Raw genomic sequence first — 22,958 nt, forward strand, 5'->3', positions numbered from 1 at the left:
TCTGCAACAGGAAGAAAATTCCTGAAAAGAACAAACAAAAATATAAATGAGAATTTTCCATCCTTCCTCCTCCTGTTTTTACTAAACAACGTGGAACAAAAGAGGTCAAGTGGTGTGTGCGTGTGTGTGTGTGTGTGTGTGTGTGTGTGTGTGTGTGTGTGTGTGAGAGCAGGTAAATGTAGGCAGAAGTAAATTTTGGTTTTTTTATTTTTATTTTTATTACAACTAACCCACAACACTTGGCTCATGTTTTGCATTTTTGATTCAGTTTGCCGATTCCCCTGAACTGCCACAGGTTTCCTCCCAGGGAGGACAACAGCGTTTCCATTCTCATGAGTCAGTCATATAATACCAAGAAGGCCCCCTGTCCTCCTGCTGCATCAATCCCACAGGGGTCCTGTCTGCTGTGAGGTGCAAATGTGTAGGTTCTGTTCATCCTGTGTGATGGAAACCTCACACACCGGGAGGGGAGTGTGATAGATGATACCCAGGAGCACCCCACTGCTGGTGGACTCATCACCCCCATCGGGCTGCACATGCTTGGGTTGTAGAAGCGTGAGTCACAGTTGGACATCTGTGTTGACTCATTTAAGAATGTGCGTGATAGAACAAATACAGATAAATTGCCGCTGCCCCTGATATGTTATCACTGCTGATAAGCCATTATTAAGTTGCCTTATCCTCTTATTCCTTCCATCATTAACTACAGTAGCAGTTTGTCTGTGTTCAGCGGCTCCATGTCACGCCACGGAAGAATTAAAGAGAAAAACGGTCAACAGGGCTGAGCAAGCAGCGAGGAGATACAGGAGAGTTCCCTTCCAGCATGAAGCTTTGTGCTTCCTCTACTAAGTAAACACTGAGCTCAGGCTTAAATCACTGAAGGACCTTGACTAAGAAAAGACTGCTTTCTGGAGGATTATGCTGCGTACAGGAGCTGTCCCGCTCTTGATGGTCTGTGTGACTGTCCTGTTTCGGAGCATCTCTCCTTCACGTCTCCGCTACCAGCCAGTATTTTAGGACGCTGTTTTAAAGCAAACAGATGTATCATTTTAACTGTCTGAGTTCATCTCATCAGTCGGTCTTATTACATTGTCTGTAGTTCACTTGAATAGGGAATCCTTCGCTCCTTTTAGGCTGTTTTTTCTCCCTTCAGTCTCTCATAACCAATAATAATACAGTGACATCTGTGTATGGCAGATTTTTAGTGAAATTAATGATTAAATGAATTATGTTGACTAGACTAGACTATTTTTAGTTTATGTGTACAAGTCAGATTACATGGAAATGATGTTGGTTTATTTTCAATAATAGTGCCATCATGTAAAGTTAAAGGCTCCCTATGTATTATCCAGTGATGCAGCTGAGGAGCAACGTTGCATTGAGTAGATGTCTGTGGTGTTCACGTCTCGTACATACGTGCACAAGCACACGGGCGGCTCCACACACATCCCGAACTCGGTGGACGCTGATTCAGAAGTGATGAATGTGCAAAACTCACGTTATTCCTTGGACCGACTGGTTTAAAAACACAAAGAAAAACAAGAATGCATCAAGAAACGTGAAAGAAAGGGGTTGCTTTGCCAATGAAATGGTTTGACTTGGAAATTAAACTCGTAAAGCCTCCAAGGTCACACCTACCCTCTAAATGTAGCTGTGTTAGTTGACAAGAACCCTCCTCGGGGTCCAGACCTCTGCTGAGAGCTGCGAGTTCTCTGAGGGCTTGATCAGCAGTGCGCTGAGGTCAGACCGCGGTGCGATGGAGCATTGTGGATTAAATAATTGACCACTTAATTCCAGCCAGTGCGGAGCTCAGTATGACCTTTTCCATCCAATGTGTGTCGGATTGGTTTAAAGGCAGGTTGGTGTTTGACTTGTGCAATCTAACACAGTTGTGTGTAATGTAACACAGACGGCCTGCAAGGGACGGATATTCTTGGGTTGGCACGGGATTGGACATAGTCCCGATGTTTGTGTCTCTCAGATCTAACTAATTGGATTGACCTCCTTTCTGCTGTGACCATGTGGCTTAGCTGGTGGCTAGTGATTGTGCTAAGTCACTCACTTCACCTGGTGGCATTGTCTGGCCAGAGTGGCAGCAGCTAATGCTTGACATGTGGCCTACATATGGGCGTCCTGGTGACAAGACCACCTGTTCACTCTGCTTCAGCATGGCCGCACTAATATGACCTGGGCGTTGGCTAATGACAGTGAGGTCAGGCAACGCATGTGGGATTGTACTGGAGCTTTTATCTGCAGCCAGAGATGGAGGTTATTTTCATCTTTTCACCGAGAGCTCATGGCTGGAGCCAGAGTTGACCTCTCTAAAGGTGTTTATTAGTTAAACGTTTCACCACACTGCTGTAGGAGAATGATGAGAACTAAATATTAATGTATGGAGAAGAAGGATATAAAATTCCACTGATATTTTTCATGATATTAAAAAAAAAAGGAAGACAGTATGACAAACATTGTGATGTATGCAACAAAGCACCATGGCTCGTTTTAGGCTGAAAAGTCAAATAACCTTCAACATTACGACTGTTCTAATCACAATTACAGGATACAGGAAACGGCTATGAGAGACCTGAAAGTGTCTCTTAACAATAACAGAATCGCATCAACTGAGTAAACAGAGATCACGATACCAAACAATGTCAATACTGTCACAAGCCTACGAATCACAAACCATTGCTTTCCTGTTCCCTTCCACGTCTCTACAAATGTGGTAGTTCTTCAAGAACGTTGTTAGGGCAGAACATGAATAAGTGGCTGATGAAGAGTTAGGAATCACACAGTACATCAGGACGTGACATGTTGATCAGTTGAATGATACAATATGTGCTGCTACGACTGGATTGGATTGAGGGACCTGCGATTGACAGGACTCGACCTACAGTTTTCCCATCGACTCAAATATTAATATTAATAAACGCCCACTGGAATGAAAAGCATTGTATTTGTGTTTTGCATCAACCATGCTGTCATTGTTGAACTGATGTGTAGATTGGTACACTCCTAATGGTTAGGGTTGCATCACCTCTGAACTGGAGGAAGGGGAGTGATGAGTGCTACCGTGAAACTTGGTTTAGATATTCATTTTTAAAGTTGCGGAGCAGCAGAATTTGTGCACAGGTCCACGGCTTCTTTATACAAGGAGGTGAAGGCAACGTTTGGAAGGAGTTGATGAAAGAGTATTATCAGAGGTAGAAAGACTACACCAAAATAGCTCTCCTGTGTCCCTCACGTGGCCAGTTGTTGGTCTGTTGTAAATGTTTTGCGCTCCCTCTGTGATCGCTCGCTCACTTTATATTATGAGGAGGTGTGACGCTAATAAGCCCCCTTGTAATACAAGTAAATCGTGTTAATATCAGCAAAGCAAGGATATCACAAAGCTTACCACGAGGTTACTTTTTTTTTTTTTTAAATAATTTACATTGTGGAGATGTGATGACGTACATTCCTCGTGAGGCACAAGCCCGTCAGGTTGTTTTTTGTCCTCTCTGTTATTCCTAGATGAACCATTACGGAGTGCATGAGCAGCTAAAACTTAAACAACGCTGACAGTGTCGGGTACACAGCTTGGATTTATTGAAAGTTTCTAATTGTGGGGATACTTGACACCAGGCCAGGGTGAAATAGACGTGGGTTGTGGAGCCAAGCTCCCTGAGTTAAGGCAGATGTCCAATGGAAGCTGTCAAGCTCGGATAAATAGAAGTTAGAGCTGAACATGTTTAGATTTAGATCATATTTAGATTATGGAACCATTCAACACCAGTGCCACCAGACCTGATTCTTCCATGTGTGGATTCCGCTCATGAACGTGATAGCACATTGTTACCTCTCAGCTCTGTCAGATGTACTCCAGATGCCTTTTCACACAAACGGCGCAATCGTTCATCCACGTCACTCACTTGGCCGTCCAAGTCCTGCTAAAATGTCAGGAGAACCTGTTCTACTGTTCTAATAACATGCTATCAATCCTTCTCCTCTTTCTCTCCTGCTCGTCTCACCATCTCATCCTGTGCGCGCTTGGCTCGGTTGTGTTAAATTTGTGAAACTGGGAAAGCTGATGCTCGTGCCGTCACTGACTGATCCATTATAATAATTAGCAATAGCCTCGCTCTGTTGGTGTTAGGGGACTGCCGAGTGTAAAGGTGCACAGAAATCACACACAGGTACATTCCTTTGTTTTAGAACCACCGTTCTTTATATTATCAACAGAGAAAGACAACATAAGATTACTTCTTTGGTCGCTTTTTAATAAGAAATAGTTCACCGAACAAATAACAAGCTGCGACCTAAGGGAATAAAATACATACAAGTTTTTATGAAAATGTGTGATTACACTGCTGGGCTCAGTTATGATCAGCTTGTTTAAAACACACATTCTCTCGCTCTGTAAACACCAGAGTCTGTCTTTTTACTTTGGCTCGGTGTGAATTGTTATTGAGCGGCCGAGTGAATGCCTGTGAGCTGGGTTTTAAAGCTCCACTGTGACTTATTTGTACCAGCGATGTTCACATTCTAGTGATGCTGTCTCAAGCTAATGCTGCCAAAGTCTGACTTGCATATATTAGTGTTTGTTGTCTTTGTGTCACTGACATTGACGGAGCTCTTGTTCCCGAAGAGCAGAATTTAACGGTACTAGACTAGAGGAACTTCATCACTCAACTCCAGACTGGAGGACGTTTCTGTCACGGATTCAGTCTCGGTCTGAGAACTCTTACACCCCTACAGTAGCAGCTGATAGATGAACTTTCAGTTTGTGTTGGCCTGTCTTCCTAAAAGCACTATTGTTTACCAGAATGAAGACTTTTGTCTTTTGCAGCGCCGTAGTAGAAGAGATCAGGCTCGCTCTGGACATGCATTTATGCAGGCAGCAAGTGGAGGAAGCGTTTCTATGCGCAGATTTCAATTAGTTAATCTTTCAGGATAGTGTCATGTACGGTACTAAATACTGTGTGTGTTTGACGCATCACATTGAAGCCATTCACATGACTGCAGAGAAAAAGAAATACAAGTCTGGACATGGCTTTAATCAATTTACAAACTTTTGGGTACTGATATCAGGTTAGTTTGGAAACAAATGATTACTTACCTTTTAAATAATCACTGAGTCGAAATGATTAAAAACCTTTATGTTTGTTTCTACTCCCGGCTGAAAGATCTGGTGCCTGAGCGCTGAGCGATGTACAATGGCAGTTGAAGACTTCTTATTTTTTTATTACAGAACTGTGAAAAACTTTGAAGTCCAGGGTGTCGACATAGAACTGCACACTCAGGATCATTCCCTCTTTTTGAACTGATTGTGAAACGTCAACTCGTGATCAAACATGTGAAAGGATGAATGTCAGCCTGTCTATTTCATTTTTATAATTAGTTTTAGATATATTGGCTGTAACTGGTCCCAGCTCTGTCTAATGTGACTCTGAGTCTGACGACCAGAGTCTGTCAGTAAAGTGGGATTTTACTGCATGTTTTCCAGGACATCGCACCCCCACCTCGCAGTATCACATTCCATTTCACTGTATGGCCGCCAGATTTGGGAAGTTCCTCTTTGCACCTCCTGCATTTCCTCTCTGCTGAACTTTCTGCCTTCTTTCGTGGAAGAGTTTTTGGTTGTCTTGAGAGAAGCTTTCCTCAAGTTTTTGGTGTTTGTGTGCAGCTAAAACAGGAGCGAGGACATGGGACATATTTAGATTTTGTGGTTCAGTTACTGTGTCGCCACAGATTTGATAATCATAATGATTCTGCAATGAGCTGCTTCCCAACCCCTCACATTCTCTCCTCTCTGCTCATAAATCCATCTGATCCCTGGTGGCACCACCTCCACACGCCAGACACACAATAATCAGAGAGGTAGAGGATGACATCATGGAGTTACATAGAGATGCTTTGGCATTGTGACTTGCTTGTGCCCTGAAGTGTCTCCTCTTCCTGTTTAAAAAAAATCCTTTATTCTTAGTGAATTAAAAAAAAAAAACAAGAAGAGAATAAAAGAGTCGAAAAGGCCATAATTATTTCAGTGTGTGTCTATCATCTCATGTACTCCAGGAGCGTAAAGCACAGCGATCAAACACAACAGGAAAGTCACTGAGGCTGGAGTAAATAACAATGATTATCCAGGAACAATGGCACCTGTCAGGGGAGGATATACGAGGCAGCAGGTGAACAGTCAGTTCTTCTGTCTGAGCGACTTTGACAAGAAACAAATTCTGATGACTAGATAAGCAGGGAAGTCTTGCAGTGTCTTCCTGCTGTTCACTTGCTTGTACCAACCAAATCTGGTGGATAGAGGGGGAACTGACGAGCCAGGTCACAGGAGCCCAGGCTCGTTGATGCACCAGTGGGAGTGAAGGGAGTGGTCTCACAGAACAGCTCCAGTCTTTACAAATCAATGAAAGAAAAACTTCTGACACCTTCAGCCAGCTGTTTTGGCAGCACCAGGGGGAACCTGGCTTTGGTGGGCGGTTTTAATATTTTGGCTGATGGGTGCACAATGTTAATATTAAAACACATATTAAAATCCCAGCTTTGTGAAGCTAAGCTAACGGGTCTACCTCATGTGAAGCTGCAGGATGTTTTCCAGGCTCCTCGTTGAAACTGAGTGATGCATATTGACACAAGCTTCTAGAGTGAGTAGGATTAGTGTTTGCTCTAAAAGATAGGCCTGTTTTCCCAATGGCTGAGCACATTTACTTAGCACTTGTCAAACACATCCTATACAGGGACGCAGACCCCGTCAGGTCACTCAGCCCTCTGTCTTTGGGGACATGTAGAGCTGACAGGCGTGTGCCCAGAGCGGGCCCAATACTCTTCTTCTCTGATGATAACAGATGAAGCAGATATCAGAGACCACAGTCATACTCACGATGAGATTTTAAAGTAAGTAGTGCTGTCAGATCATATCATTCATGATTAATCTCCTCATGATAAGAGTTGATTAATATCGTGCCTTCGGAAAGTTGGTACAGTTTTACTGCACTGTTTAGTGTTTGCACTTTTACTGAATGAAAGTTTCATTTTGACATTTCTGTTAATTTATCTTGGGGTTAGATTGTAAACCACCAGAGCTGAAGATCCAATCTTTTTGTGTTTTTTTGGGAGTTGTTTTTTTTTTTTTTTTCTCCTTAAAACAAAGCTTGTGCAGACATGGCTCTCAGGACTTTATGGTAATGGAACTTGTGCTTTGCTTTTTTGGAATTTAATTTAAGATTATTTTTATGTTCCGTTTTCTGAGTAAAGACAAAAGACGATGTGAAGGAACTCTGACGAATTGGACAGATTTTCATTAAATTTAGTTGAAAGAATTAAAAGGAGCGAGGGATAGAAACCGCGAGGCGATCTGGATCGAGATGGATCCTGGAACTGTTGGAGGCCACTAGCAGGATAAAGCTGTTAGTGGTATTTAACTCTGGCATTGATTCCTTGGTTGGGTTCTGTCAGGCACTCCAGCTTATGAACTGAATCTGGATCACACCATCATCCTCTATCACCAGACATTGTCCATCCATCATATTCTGTACTGCACAATTTTCTTTTCTTATCATGACGAAAACGTGGTTTTGCGGTGTGCTGCATATGTGGACAGATGTATTGTGGTATTTTGTATCTGGATCCATGTGCTGGAGCTCATATTTGACTTGAGGCAGCTTTTGGTTTCCTTGCTCCTGTGCTGATGCTTGTGGTGTTATTGTTGTACATGCTAAGTTATTTAGATGTAAAAATTGTTAATATTAACTTCTGTTGCTTTGGTCGATTTGTGGCTTTCAGTTTTGGGCCAAAGATGAAACGTCTGGTCCTTGTGGAAGTAGACCAAGAGCACCCCAGTAACCACAGTGTTCTCACTCTCTGATGGATGTGCATGGATGTCGAGGGTGTGACCGACTCCCTCTGATGTAATTCATCTCCTCTCTTAAGTCTGCAGCGGTACGTGGACGTGACGATCCCCACCCAGCCATTAACATCAGCGCTTTGAGCGAGGAGGGCATGGCTGTGGCATGAAACGGGCTTTAACGTTGGAGGCTATGACATCATCGGAATGTGGAGGCTGTTAGATGTCGGTGCTGGAAAATAAAACCCGTTTAATATGAGATATTCACTGTCTGAGCCACCTACTCCTTTGTTTTTACTCTCATACATCATCATGTGAAACCACACCTTTCCTTCTCAGTGGTTGTAAACATTTACTATTTGGTTCCATTCTCTTAAGCGGAAATGTTGCTTTCTTTGACCTCTGTGATAGTCAACTGAACAACTTGGCGTTCAGGTCTGAAAACGAGATCATTTAAAAAGATAAAGTCATTTCAGGGACTATTTTTCTGGTATCAGCTCATGCAGCTGTTGTTGTAGGACTATCACGTTTGTTATGCAGCGTTTCCTCCAGGGTCTCAGGAGTGACAGACAGATGGTCGTTTGTTTGGCTGTAGCTTTTTGTAGCTGTTTGTGTCCACTGATCATTGGAAGTATTTATGTAGTGAAAAATACTGTCTGACTGTGTTTATCATCCTAGTTTCCGGTCAGTGTGATGTGTTTAGTGCCCCCAGAGCAGCCTGAAGACGTAATGGCCCCACCCGTGTCTGCAGTGCTGCATTATGCTGGCAGAGATTCAACGGCTGTGTGTGTGTGTGTGGGTGTGGGTGTGGGTGTGGGTGTGCGCACACTGAAGCCTGTGCATGTGGATCAATACCATCCATACTTGGTGGCATTGATGGGCTAGAAAGGTTAAATCCATCCTAGCATGTAAGTAGTGAAAACTGCTGGGTGGAGATGTCCGTGCCTGGTTTTGCCTTCAGTTTACTGAGTTTACTGGGTGCTATTTGTTGCTTTAATAGTTTTTAAGAGTGTTTCATTTGTTTACGGGGGGGGGGGGGGAGAAGCAGTTTCATGTCTAAATCTGCTTGTAAATTTCCTGGCGTATGAGGCTCATTGTCGTGGGCGCAGCGGTCAATCTGATATTTGACTCAACAATCAGGACTTGTTCCTCTATATGTTGGTGGAGTGAGTCACCGCCGGCGCCGGGCCTGTGGTGGGCTGAGTGGAAGGAATGGCATCGGATGTTCCTCTTCATAAAGCACTGAACTGCTAAAATCCAAGCTAATGAAGATGCACAGTGATGTTGAACCAGCAGTCTGTGTCGCCCCCCCTCAACCCTGGGTGGACTAGACATTGAAATATGGGCTGGACAACATGATGGAAAAGTAGACTGAGGAGAGTGAATGCACTTGAAAATAAATCTTGTCAAGTGATCCATCATGTTGCAAACAAAGGCTGGTGAGTTTCTGGATGTCTGTGTGTGTAATTCTATTAAAGGTCATGTGTGGAGACAAGTACTAGTCAAGCTCCAGACTCCCATGTTTTCATGGATGCTATGAATGCAATTGCTGAACTTATTCTCAGAAACAATATTTTGATTTAAAGTGCTGACATGACTTTCTAATAGAATATTCCAGTTAAAGTCTGACGAATTCCTGCGACCGGTACATTTAGAGTGCTACATTTTAGGCTAGTAATGATTACATAAAAAAAAAAAAAAAACAAACCTCGACTTCATAGTCAAGTTTGGAGCCCTGGACCAGATGACGCAAACCAGTTTGACTGCCATACAGTACATGTTGGAAAAATACTGCAAAAGCTCCAGCAGGACTTCATCGAGCAGTCAATGCACAACACGCGTGTTAATTCCGTGATTGTTTAGTCCAACTATGACCCTGTTCAGATTAATTAATATTGTTTTATTTGGGTTAATATCAGAATGTTGCTGTCACTGTGAAGGTAGCTGCTGTTGTAGGATGTTTCCCCACTGTTATTACTGTTTTAGTCACAGCTTTAGATTTGAGAGACTTCCAAATTTAGAATTATATACACACACACACACACACACACACACACACACACACACACACACACACACACACACACACACACACACACACACACACACACACACACACACCTGCCTAATTTGAAGTGCAGATGGAAATTAGCCCCTGGGCTGTAATCTGGCACATGTACGTGCACTTTTGTAAATGTTCATCAATGTGCATCGTCCTGAAATAATGAATACATAAATAATTAAATAAATTAGATACACATGCACATGTGGATATTTAGTGCATTTAACTAAGAAGCGTGTAACTGCCCCTATTCCAGTACTCGTACCAGTCATTGGGTTTAGGGAACATTTGGATTAATTGAAACATTTCAGGATTTCTTTTGCACTTTTTTCTTTTGCTTTTTTTTTTAATTTCTTTTTTTCCTCTCAGCACCTGGAGAGGCCGGAGTCGTCAGGAGTCACTTACCCTTACACACACTAATGTTTGACTTTTGTCTTCAGTGTGAGGGGTTGCAGGCGGCTAGCAGCTAACTCATAAAGTCACTGTTCCGCCATGTCACCAAACAAGACAAATTCAAGCAGACAACAGGAAATAAGTCGGTTTAGTGGGTTTTCCCGTGTTTGCCAGCGCTGTGTATATGCACTCATTTTTGAAATGATGGGAATCTCAGTGTACTTCCCCCTGATTTTGCTTCTAAAACAAACTTGGCTTTGTGTCGTAACTTCCAAATAAATCTGTGTGAACAGATTTGATACATTCAACATCCTTTTTCCACATCAGCTAAGCACATAATTGAATGAGAGTGCCACTTTGCTCTCCTAAACATCTCACAGATACAGTCCCTCTGTTTTTGACTTTGAGTAGAAACAGGAGTGGAAATTCCCCAGAACTACTGGTACAAGAGAAGAGAAGGGGAAAAAAAAACTCTCAAGACTCTTTGAAAATTCTTTACATCTCTCTCGCTTTCTTTCCCTCTGTCCCAGATCTGTGTCTCACCTCCCGCTTCATGTTTTCATTCCTCTCCTCATTATACCTTCATGAAACACTGCACTATTGTTTACGCCAGAATGTCCCGGTGAAGTCGGTGCTGAAACAAGACGCTGTTGCACCCTGCTTTGTTCTGCCACGCTCTGTGCCCCTTCAGGTTTGAGGAAATTAGTCCCTGCGGATCCAGCTTTACTCATGTTAACCCCTTTTGCACACTCACTAAACCAGGCACTCTTATGTAACACGAGGTCAGAAGTTCACTCGAGGAAATATTTTTGTTCTTTGAAATTGTCACATGGCAGAAGGAGCAGGAATAATAAGGTGAAGGACTGAGGAACAGGCCAGACACTGTTTGCCAGTGTGAGAGATGACATTGCGTGAAAGGTATCTTGACACTGTTTGAAATGAGTCCAGTAAAGGCAGTGGGGTTTCCTAGAGGAACCGAGGGGGCCTCTGCTATGCTGTCACCCCACACAGTCAGAACATCCAGTTTCACCAGACAAGAATGTGCTTGAACCTCTTTTACAGATAATACAGGAAGTCTTTCCTGGCTTGTCTTCATCATGTAATGATTTTATGATTTTTTTCCGTTGTAATGGTCCCAGATACTTTATCTCCTCTGGTCTGCTCATGATCTCAGAGACGTTTCCCAGACAAGTTACAGGTGCGGCGGCTGTCTCCCCTCCTGGAGGTAGAACTTCTCCGACCCTTACTCATTCACTGGATGCTGATCAGTGTTGAAATAGGAAAATTAAAACCAGAACTAGAACCAGAATTTTTTTTACATCATCTAACCTGACAGTTGACATGTTCTAGCTGTACTAAGAGGGGACGGGCATGATTCAGATACTTGAGTCACAGGGAAAACTTTGAGCTGTGAAGGATCATCGTCATTCAATTCACAAATATGACTGCTAGTGTTTTTGTGGGGTCGTGTGTTTAATTGGCCCCTACCGGCCAACAATCTTAACAACGTGATAATCACCCTCCAGAGTAAACGCAAAATATGAAATGAGTTGTCCAGAAACCCTCAACTTAGTAAGTGCAGATGTAGACCTGTACTCAGCTAGCATCATGACTTTGTCCACCGATGAACCGGGAACCTCTAAGACCTGTAAACGGACTGTCTTAGTCTTTTTGACATAGGTGGCGTTTCCCTGTCATGTAATTTACATTAACATTCAGTATCACTGATGGAAAGCTCAGCACAGGACTTCTCTTCAGGAAGCAAAGCCTGAACCCCTTGTTCTTGCAAGTTTGGGTGATTGAAAATTTTCTGTAAGACTCAATTGAGGGCCACAAAATCCTTGTGCATAAGAAAAGTTCCTGAATGAGGCCAAATGTCCTGTGATTGGATGTTGTACAGACAGCATGGAGGCAGCAAACTGTCTCTGAAAACAGTAAAAGCTCAGGTTCTACTTCGACCTTTGCCTGTGCTGGTTAATGGAAAGAAACATTTATGGGGGGGTTGAGCATCGAGGTCCCTGGACAGGAAAAGGCCCAGCGTGGGTCCTCACTTCCCGCTTCACTTTCCCGTTGTCGCCGCCCTGGTCATATGTACTCCTGAGCCCAGGCAGGATCTCTCATGAAGCTGTTAGTACTGCTTAGTATCACACACACACACACACACACACACACACACACACACACACACACACACACACTCACACACACACACATGTCATTTTTGCTGCATGTACAGAAAATCAGCAACACCTTCAAAATGAGTTGCTGATTATTTAGGAAAACAGACTGGAACACGTTCTGTTCAGTGCCATTTCTGGAAAGGTTGTAGTTTGTTTTTGGTTTGTGAAATCCTGAGCATGTGGCTGGTTGAAGAAGACGTGGATACATCGGACAATGTGCCAGAGAGTTTTTAAACAGACATTTTTGAGCGGTTTTGCTGGTGGTGGCTGTTTATTATTAGCTTCAAGCTAGTTATGCGTGGCTGGCTCTTCCTGCGTTTTGGAGTCACAAAGAAGTGATTCCATACCAAATACCTATTGAGGCTAGAGAACTACCTAAACGTCTATCCCCTCATGAATACATTACATATACATTATCTGTGTTTGATGGAGTCACACAACTTCAGGGCTGTAATTCCTTTTTTTTTTTTTTTTTATTCAATATTTATGTTTTTGAATTTGTTTTTGCGCACTGTGATCGTTTTACATACTGTCTGTGCTTGTTGTTGTTGTTGTATTGTGTGGAGCAGTGGGATCGCTCTGTGCTGGAGACGCGCTCGCTCATTGGCATCTGTGTGTGAGAGAATGTGAGGACGGTGGAATCGGTACAAATGCAATAGAGCGCGACCAGATGCTGAGGGGAGCCAGTTAGAGGAAGCTGATCTCACACACACACACTCACATACACACACACACACACACACACACACACACACACACACACACACACACAGACGAGGAATAATTGGGCAGCTAACTGTGCTGAGTCACTATGGAAGAAATCAAGAAAGCATTCGACCCCAACAAAGGTGCCGCGAGTCCTTTGACTAATCTCAGTGTTCCTCTGAAACATCAAACAGTCAAAATGCCTGAAGACTCTTTATTTGTTGCCATAAACTTCCAAAATGGCAGCACTGGTCCCTGTAACCAGCCAGTAATTGAAAAAAAGATTGAAGTGATTGTTCAGTTATTAAGATATTTACAGATTCATTTTCTTCTGGTTGATTGATTGATGTTGCAGCTCTAATTATTTGTGTAAATTTATATAAAATCCAACCCTTGACACAAAAAAGAAACACGCGCTCTCTCTGTGTTTCTGCCAAACACTTTGTGAGCTTTCTCAGCTGTTTGAATGTAAAGAATTGATAGGGAAACCGTCATGACTCTCACGCCCTGTAGCTGGTAGATGAGTGAGCAGAGGGAAATGAAGGCATCCTTGGGCTCATGCACCCTCACAAACCCAGAACGAGGACAGACGGCTCTGCTGAACGGAGAAAACTGGCTTCATTGGGGAAAAAAGAACTCATTTCCAGCTTTTTAGGTTTGCAAAAATGCGGTAAATTTGGTACAATGAAAGGAGCTTTTATAAGGTAGGAATGTTACCTTCTTAAATTCAGAGAGATTTATTCCATATTCGACAAGAGTCGTTGAGATTGGTGATCATTTTCTATTGCGCCTGGCTTTCATCTCCATCCCTGTGACTAATCTTCACTTCTTCCTCCTAAAACTCAGGAGGACTCTCTGATTGAGCCAAATGATTCAGCCAACCACCTCACTGATCAAAAGACTTTCGCTTCTCCTAATGGGTTTTCTTTTCTTGTTTTTTTTTCTTGTTTTTTTTCCCCCATTGTTTTGCTGTCTTTGTGTGGCGCTCAGTCTCCATGCAAATCAATGCCACCTTTGTCAGCATTGTCTCTGGGCTCCTACGGAGGCGATCTCCTCGTCCCTCAACAAGATCCCATGCTGCGAATGTTACCTGGCAGTCAATTACTGGCAGAATTGGGGTGCCACATCATTTCCTCCAGACAGATTCCCGCTCATCATAGAGAGCTCCAGCATGACACTTGCATTTAAGAGGCAGAATATGATGGAGTATCAGACGATGTTCAACTTTTCTCATTAAGGGAACACAACTGAAGAAGACACATTCTTTTATATACATTGATGTCTGAAGCTGCAAATACAAGATTTTCCACTTAGCTCAGCATGTTGGGAGGTTTCTCTTTGCTACGTGAAAAGTTTCTAATAGTTTTTAATTTTTTTCTTACTGGATTCATTTTCACAATTTAACACAAAACCTTTCCATTATAGTGTGTTAATCAGAGTTATCACGATACTGCGACTGTGTAATAATTGCAGTTTTGTGACTCATTTCTGGAACTGAACATCAGGAGTTCCCCACTGTGGTGTCAGTTTTTTGACAGCTGAGATTAAAAACAATGCAAAGGGTGTTTCCTTTGAGCTTCTTCAACAAACACACACACACACACACACACACACACACACACACACACACACACACACAGAGTAAACGACTAGTTAAATGGGGGTGATGGGGTGAATCATGTCTTGGCACCAGTGTATTGATAGGGTATCTCATATTTTCTCCTGATGCATTTCTGCACTGATATTTTGTCTTACCTCCATTGTACTATGACTGATTCTCTTCGTATGACGACACAGAACAAGAAACCTCTTAAGCTTTTACTTTATGACACTAAATGAAGATATTTTGGGGTCAATAACAGATATCACCAGTTCAGAAATGTCAGGAAATGCGAGCCAGCAAGCGATCGCGAGGGATTCCGGGGGAACTGTGACAAAACAGATTCAATCAATGCAACATTGTTTTCCCTGTGGCCAGGATATGTGGGCAGTGGCTGGTTTGAAAAAGTTGAATGCTTTTTTGAAACGTCTACAGGAAAAAAAGACTGCAGTAATTCATGTCTTTATATCCAAACTGTTTGTTTGTCCTTCAGGCTGTAGTGTGAGAAATGTCATCTTTGATATAAATAACCGCCTGCTCACAGGATTATTCTCTCCAAACTCATCAAGCGGACGTTCTTTTGAACACAACCAACTGTAGCGAGCGAACACTGAGGTTTCTGGCGGGTCACTCGGTCTGCTGTCAAGGCTGTCAGGCTGGACGTCTTTATTACTAACTTCAGTGGACCATCAGATCTGCTCCCAGGGTGCTGCGCTTTCTAGACATCATGCAACAGACAGCAGCATCTTTTGTGTTATTCCTGAAAAGCTTGATTGTTCGAGCTAACCAAGAGAACTCAACAAACATTGGCACCTTCCTAAAATGGCTAAATCAGATTTTCCTGTGTCACTCGGTGGTTAAATCGTGAGTCATTCAGAAACCCGAGGCTGGATTTGATTCTCAGAGCGGTGAAGGCGCACGGATCGTTGCCATCCTTTGTGATAAACCTCTGCTCATTAACAGAGTATCATCACAATATTTGCAAAATGACTCTGCATTCATGGTCTTTGTTTGTTTAAGTCTGTATTCTCTTAAGACCAGATGTACTCAATTCAGCTTTCCATTTAGGTGTTTTGGGGGGGGGGGGGGCGGGGCTGCTGCTGCTGCTTCCTTTTGTTCGTTCACTCCGCATCAAAGCTCGTATGAACCCCAATAATGAGCAAAGATTTCCTCTCAGAATCATAATCCTGATTAAAGTTTTGGTCAACAACACTCTGTTAAGCACGTCACCGAGCTCAGATAAATCAGTTAAATCATAACTACATCCAAATGTATTCACCAAAAGTGTTTTCCTGTTCCATAAAGGCCATTAACTTTTTTTGGAGGGAAAAAAACTCTTCAAAACTCTTTTTTTTTTTTTTTTCCAAATGAGGTTGTGGAGTTTTTTGTTTTTTTTTTTTTCTAACTTGGTCGCTATAAAATGTGCATGAAATTAAATCGATGGTAATACAGCCACACTCACTAAATAAAAGAACTGATTCGAAGATGTTTGGTAATTGTTCATTTGTCAGGCAAAGATCTTAATGTTTGATGGTCAAACTGGAAATGAGGATTTTCTGCTCTCGTCTGTTGTTTTGTCATCGTAAACTTTTAGATATTTGCTCAGGCAGGAAACCACTGAAGACGGGTTTCGGATTTTTAGTAACTTGTAAGTTGTAATTGGAAAAATGAAAAGAAAATACCCGTAATTTGTAGTTGCAGCCCTGATTTCAGTTATTACTGAACTGTCCAAAACCCATATCATGAAATTGGGTATTGCAAGAATTTAACCATCCAATCAGGACACAGTTCAGTGACTGTGGACAAACATGAGACACGAGGAAACACCCTGCCTTAGGTTTGTAACACAGTAGCTGCTGTTATCGTTATCTAAATAAAAGTGGTCACGTAAAAGTCATTTTATAATTAATTTTTTACTCCGGGCCTGGTTTAGTTTAGTTACTCCTGGTTTAGTTTATTCCTCTTCAGTACATCTACGGACCACTCTGACCAGTATGACCTTAGGTGTGAGATCACAAGGGGCTTGTTTGTGAATGAGCCCCCAGAGGAGGCTGTCTGCCAACACACACACACACACACACACACACACACACACACACACACACACACACACACACACACTGTGACATTATCATGATACATGCTGGGCCCTTTCACTCTGTTGTTGACTTCCTGTCCACATACTGCGGTGGATGAGTGGGCCTGGTAAAAGGGGGAGAAAATGAGTCTATGTAGCGGCTGATTCACACGGGATCGCTGTATGTTACTCCGTGGTCACTGTCAGAGGGAGAACTCTTAAAATGACGTGACACTTAAAACCAAGTCAGACGGTCAGAAGAATGCTGGTTTCCTCTCATGGTCCATTTGACTTGATGGTTTGAAATGCGGACAAAGAATTTCCCTGTTCAGTTTGTCATCACGCTGTCACATTGACCTTTAAACACAACACAGCACGGAAATTAATTTGTAACAAGAAGCAGTTGATGACTTTCTATAGAAAAATCAATTTGAGTTAAATTAAGCGCATGCAATCTAAGCAGCTAGCATGACTGGCTGATCCTAACAGGACTGACTCACTCCTCTCTCCCCCTCTTTCCTCTCTCCCCTCCTCTCTCCTTTTCTCCTCTCCTCTAATAAACCTTTTATGAACCAGTACTTAATGAGCTCCTTAGGTCTTGCTTATTTTCTGCAAAGATCTAAATTCCAGTGATAAAATCCCACTGGCTGTTGATCAAGGGAACCCGGGTTGATGCTAACTTAGGGGTTAGCCTACAAAAATACATCATCCCAGCTGCACTTTATACGGGCTAAAAAGGGAGCCAGCTATCAGCTGCTGTGCAGTTCTATGCACTGATCTGGCACCAGATTATTTACAAGACAAGAAAAACCAATAAGCTTCTTCCACTGACAGATGCAGAGAAATTTTGATATGGCTGTTTGGTTTCCTGCATAAACGCTTTTGACTGATTCTAAAAGCCCCACCTAACAAGCATCATGGCACCTTGTCACCAGGAGGAATGCTGCACGTATGAAAACATCCCATCAGCCTCATAACACCCTCCTGTGTCTGTTAAATGAGTTTGACCCAGCCTGCGGACACACACACTACACCCAGAGCCCACTGGCACCATCTCAAGTCTGTCACTGGTCTGTCTTTGGCTCTCTGTGTGGTCCCACGCCAAGAATAATGTTGTTGACCTATTGGAGCGACTCAAGTGGTGCAAATCGTGTCTGTATAAACAGTTTCAGCTCCGCCGTCTTTGTCTCGTCTTTGTGACTGTTGGAAAGTGAAGTAACATACGTCCTCTGACTAATGGCGGTGCATATCGGTGTAGCAGCTCCTCGGTGCTCCGACACACTCGCGTGTTATCGGGTCCCGTGGATGACATCGCCGTGTTTTGGTGGTGAGAATGACAATAAAATAAACTTTATCACAAACTTTATCAGTACTGATTTAAGTTTGTCATGACTTGTTGTAATTTTTAATTCCCTCTCAAGCTGGTTTGTTGATTTTTATCTTAATTGAGGGAGATTGAACCTTTGATGGCTCCCGTAGGAGAGAAGGCAACATTTGATTTCCTGTTGTTGTTTTTGGCATGATAGGGTTTTTCTTCTTCCTGTTGTCAGTCGTGTTTAATGAGCTGAACTTCATCGGTGGAGCCCTAATGCAGCTGAGTGAGGCCACTGTGACTGATGTCACTGGTCAGCTATATTTTTGTCTTGAGATTTAGATCAGTGGAATTTACAGTGACCTAATGACAGCTGCTCTCTCTGGTGGCTGCTTTCATTTCATCTAATTAGAGTTTTATTGCGAGTTGTTATGCAAGTGTCCCCTCCCGAGGTTCAGTCTTTCCTCTCATCTGCAAGAGTTGTATTTTATTGCGGTTGATATGGAGCTTGCCAAATTTAGAAAGAATACAGACTGTGGGCCGTAAAGCTGTCTTCCTTAACTACGCATCTTTTTTACACAAACCAGGTGGACCAGCACAGGCCTCCAACATAAATCAGATCTCAGTGTTTTGGTTGTTACACATCCTGCTTCCCTCTGGCTCAACACACAATGTTGAATGTCAGGCCATTTAACAAAAACACACAAAGTGCCGGTATCTGACATGTCTGACCTGAGTTCCTCAGCCTGTCTGCAGCAGGTTGTTGTGTTAGCGCCTGGTTTTGATTGGCTGAGCAGTCAGGAAGCTCTGTCATGAGGATGCTGGCTGATGGCCGCCTGTCCTCGGCTAACCTGGGGTTCCTGAACCAGGCAGGTTAGCTGGTTCAGGGATGGACGAGTGGAGTAGAATACCAGTCATTAAAAACACATCATGTGAAACGATACCATCTTTGCTCCTCAGTCTGAATATGTTTTTTTTCTGAATCGTCTGTCTGCCTTTTTTATTCATTTGGTCTGAATGACGAGTCACGAGTGAAAGGCGAGTTTGCTGTGGTGGTGCAGGATCTGTCAGCAGCAGAGAGTTCTGAGCGTCCTGAAAGTATCTTGATGGAAAGATGACCTCATCATCCCGTTGACCCTCAGCGAGGCAAAGATCTGCTCCGATTCATGCGGTTCTGACAGAGTTAGTTCTTCTAACTCGTGTCTTGATCTGTACTGGCTACCTGCCTCCTGTTCAAAGAATGACCCTGCAGATATTCACAGATGTAACACACAAAAATACTGCAATCAAACGGCGACTGAGAAAAACAACAAACTACATTAGTTTGTGCTTGCAGCTGCAAAACAGAACTGTGTCCTTGACGACCCCTCAGTGACTTCGCTTGACTTCGCTTGCAGCATACCGACACACGCAACTTCCTCCTCGCATGCAGGCACGCTAGTAGGACTGCATTAGCAGTGGTGCTGGTGAAGGGTGGGGTCACAGAGGGGTGTTCTCCCATTCCACAGACACAGGGCTCGGGGCAGCTCGCAGTCATTCACAGAGGAATTTGTTTACTTGTGGCAAAGCTACAAATAACTGCAGGGTTTATATAGGGCGAAAAACGACTTCCCCTGCAGGCAGCCATACAACATAAACAGAGCAGCCAGGGGAAATACTGGAGCGTCTTATTAAAGCTCAACCACTACACATGCTCCACGCGGCCACATGGATCCCATTACTCACCAGGGAGCTTTTTTCCATCGGGCCTGCTGGCCCCTGGCTCGTCATCCTCACTCTGGTGATTTGTCTTTCTCTGATTTAAATAGATCCTACAACCATGTTATTAATGTGTCTCGGAGTGACGCTGTTTAAAAGTATGTAAGAGGAAAAGCTTGCTCTGCGCCATCCAGACTGTTGGTGTTTAAAGACAATGTTTGGCAGGAGCCGGTCTCCTTCCCAGTGTTCTTGACCCACTAGAGCGTTCTGCACACCTCCAGCCTCCTGCACTAGCCTGCATGTACTCGTCTCATCATCTCTGCTCCTCTGTTTCTTTCAGGCATTTGGGAACGCCAAGACTGCCCACAACAACAACTCCAGTCGCTTTGGCAAGTTCATTCAGGTGAACTACCAAGAGAGCGGCACCGTGAGAGGGTAAGAAACCGCGCACAGACATTTAGCTTTTGACCGATAATGAAGAATTTCTACATTAGCCGTCATTGTTGTCGTTTTTTTCAGCGCCTACGTTGAGAAGTACCTCTTGGAGAAGTCACGGCTGGTTTACCAGGAGCACAATGAGCGGTGAGTAGGAAGGCAGATGGTAGTCTCTGAGGCTAAAAGCAGAGGAGCATGCTCATTTTTAACGCTCTTATCAGTTACTCTGGTAACTTCACCTCTGAGCAGCCGGCTTAAAGGTGCTGTTTGAATTTAACAACACGTGGAGGAAAACATACAGTTAAACTTTGGCCTGTGACACACTGCACCCTCAAAACTATGTCATCAACATGGTAAATATTTAGCAAACCAATCTACCATACTTCTCAACTATCGGAATAATACTGTGTGTCCATCCATCCGTTTTCTTCCGCTTATTCCTGTTAAGGGTCGTGGGGGGGTGGAGCCTATCCCAGCAGCTTTCAGGTGAGAGGCTGGGTTCACCCTGGACAGGTCACCAGTCCATCACAGGGCCAACATAGAGAGACAGACAACCATTCACACTCACAGTCACACCTACGGTCAATTTAGAGTATCAATCAGCCTCGTCCCCTCTTGATGTCTTTGGACTGTGGGAGGAAGCTGGAGTACCAGAGAGAACCCACGCAGGAACAGGGAGAACATGGAGACTCACACAGAAAGATCCTGTGAGGGAGCCGGGGCTCAAACCTCGAACCTGCTGTGAGGCGACAGTGCTGACCACTGCACCACCGTGCTGCCTGAATAATTTGTGTTAATGAATTTTTTTGTTCAAGGTAAAAACAACTAGCGCCAATTTGTCACATACTCTGTTGTTTAATGTGGCAATGAGGCAGACGTGACTGTTACACCATGAGTGAAGATGATCAACAGCTTCCTCACTAGTCCATGTGACTGGCAAGTGAACTCTAAGTAAACTTTGAAAATGCACAAACAAAACAGATATATCAATTAAGTTTATTCACATTAACTAGTTTGGTGAAAATCGAATAGGCTGCACAAAAAAAGTTTAATCAACAACAAAAAACCCACTTCAAGCCAGCATTAGAAAATATGAGAAATTGAAAGTTTTTACTAGTATTTTCATCTAAGTTTTCTGTGTGTTCCAAGTAAAGAAGGTAATTTAAGGAATTAGTTTCAAAATATGACATTGATCATCAAACACGTTCGTGGCATTGCCTTTGTCCTTCTTCATCTTACAAGGAAACTAGGTTTTCTTTTGCTTCAGGGTAAATGCAGATCTTGCATATGCAGTTCTCCTCTGGGAGCTGTGGAACCATCTTAGTGAGCTCATGTATGTCCCAGCTGTTGATTTGATGTGCAATGACCTAAAAACAAATACAGCTGTTTTGCTAACAAATATTTGAGCCTCATTTTTTGGGCTTCACAATGCAAAAACCTTCTGTGATTGAAATTTGTAACTGACTTCAGTGTGTGTGTGTGTATGTATTTCACCTCAAATCCCTCTGTGTCAATTCCATAACAATGTATGTGTTACGCCAATGTTATGTGACATTTAAACTGCATTATCCATAATACCATGTACTCCTCTCTTTTATGGGAGGATCCTCACCCGGCAGCTGACTTTATCAACAGAGTTCAGATGTTTCAGAGTTAATTTAAATGAGAAAGCTGCTGGTGTGAGCCAGCCTTCGAGTAATAGAGCTGGTGGAGCTGTGACTGACACTAATGTGGCGTGCCGGCTGGATGGTATGGCAGGGGTTAACCTCACCATGGGGGGCTCGCAGTGGGCCCCACCTCTTATTGAGATGGATTGCTGACTCCAGACCCATAAAGTGTGTGTGTGTGTGTTTTCCAGGAGGACCTTGCTTTTGCAGCTTGTGCAAAATTTGGACCTCTTTATGCTGTTGCTGCTGCCAGATACCATCAGAGGAACTTTACACGCTTACAGACACTCGAAATCAGATAAATTACCTCTTACAGATGGTTTTCTGCTTTTATTTGAAATTATGCAAGCATTGTGAATGTTTTCTAATCATGTCACTACTCAGACACATTTGTGGAAAAAAATTATATAAAATACAGTTTATGATCTGTAGGGATGAAAAAAGGATACTTTTTCAATACAATTTGATTTCTGATGCACATTCACCCAAACAACAACAAACTTAAGAACGCTGCACGGATTTCTTTATTTTTGTTCAGAAAAGTGTGATATAGCAGCACTGTGTACATACCAGCCCTACCCTCTTCTGCCTCCAAACTAAAAGAGACAGCAGAAAGGTCAAACTGGGAAAGTGTAAAATGTTGTTCATAAAACTCTGATTTCTCTGTGTTGAAGCTTTGTGTCTCTGAAGGTTGGAGCTGATTTTGTTCTTTAGTTTTAGGTTTTGTATTCCTGCTGAGTCTAAGCTGGACTAAATCATGGATGGAAATGTTTGTCCCTGTTCTCCAGAAACTACCACGTGTTTTACTACCTGCTGGCAGGAGCAAGTGAAGAAGAACGGAGGGCGTATCACCTCAAGAAGCCTGAAGAATATCATTACCTCAGTCAGGTGGGACCCTCGCCATCCACCCACGTGAAGCTAGCAAACTGCAGCTCCAGTAATCCATTAGTCCAGTTGTGGTGGTCTTTGTCCTGTTGTTGGGCCTCACTGGGGTT

General features: G+C 43.1%; 1 protein-coding gene across 11 annotated transcripts in view; it reads left to right on the top strand.

Annotated features, from left to right (window-relative positions):
* myo9aa (myosin IXAa) overlaps positions 1-22,958 on the top strand; it is a 107,798-nt gene that overhangs the window by 31,269 nt on the left and 53,571 nt on the right. For all 11 annotated transcript variants that reach the window (XM_086226800.1, XM_086226741.1, XM_086226750.1 and 8 more), the window contains exons 3-5: positions 20,202-20,296; positions 20,381-20,443; positions 22,752-22,851. In XM_086226800.1, coding sequence (XP_086082926.1) covers positions 20,202-20,296; positions 20,381-20,443; positions 22,752-22,851 — 258 coding nt within the window. The remainder of the gene's footprint in view (positions 1-20,201; positions 20,297-20,380; positions 20,444-22,751; positions 22,852-22,958) is intronic.

This window comes from Aulostomus chinensis, chromosome 2, assembly GCF_037954235.1.
Source record: "Aulostomus chinensis isolate RoL2024-O1b breed Wild chromosome 2, RoL_Achi_v1.0, whole genome shotgun sequence".
Lineage (NCBI taxonomy): Eukaryota > Metazoa > Chordata > Actinopteri > Syngnathiformes > Aulostomidae > Aulostomus > Aulostomus chinensis.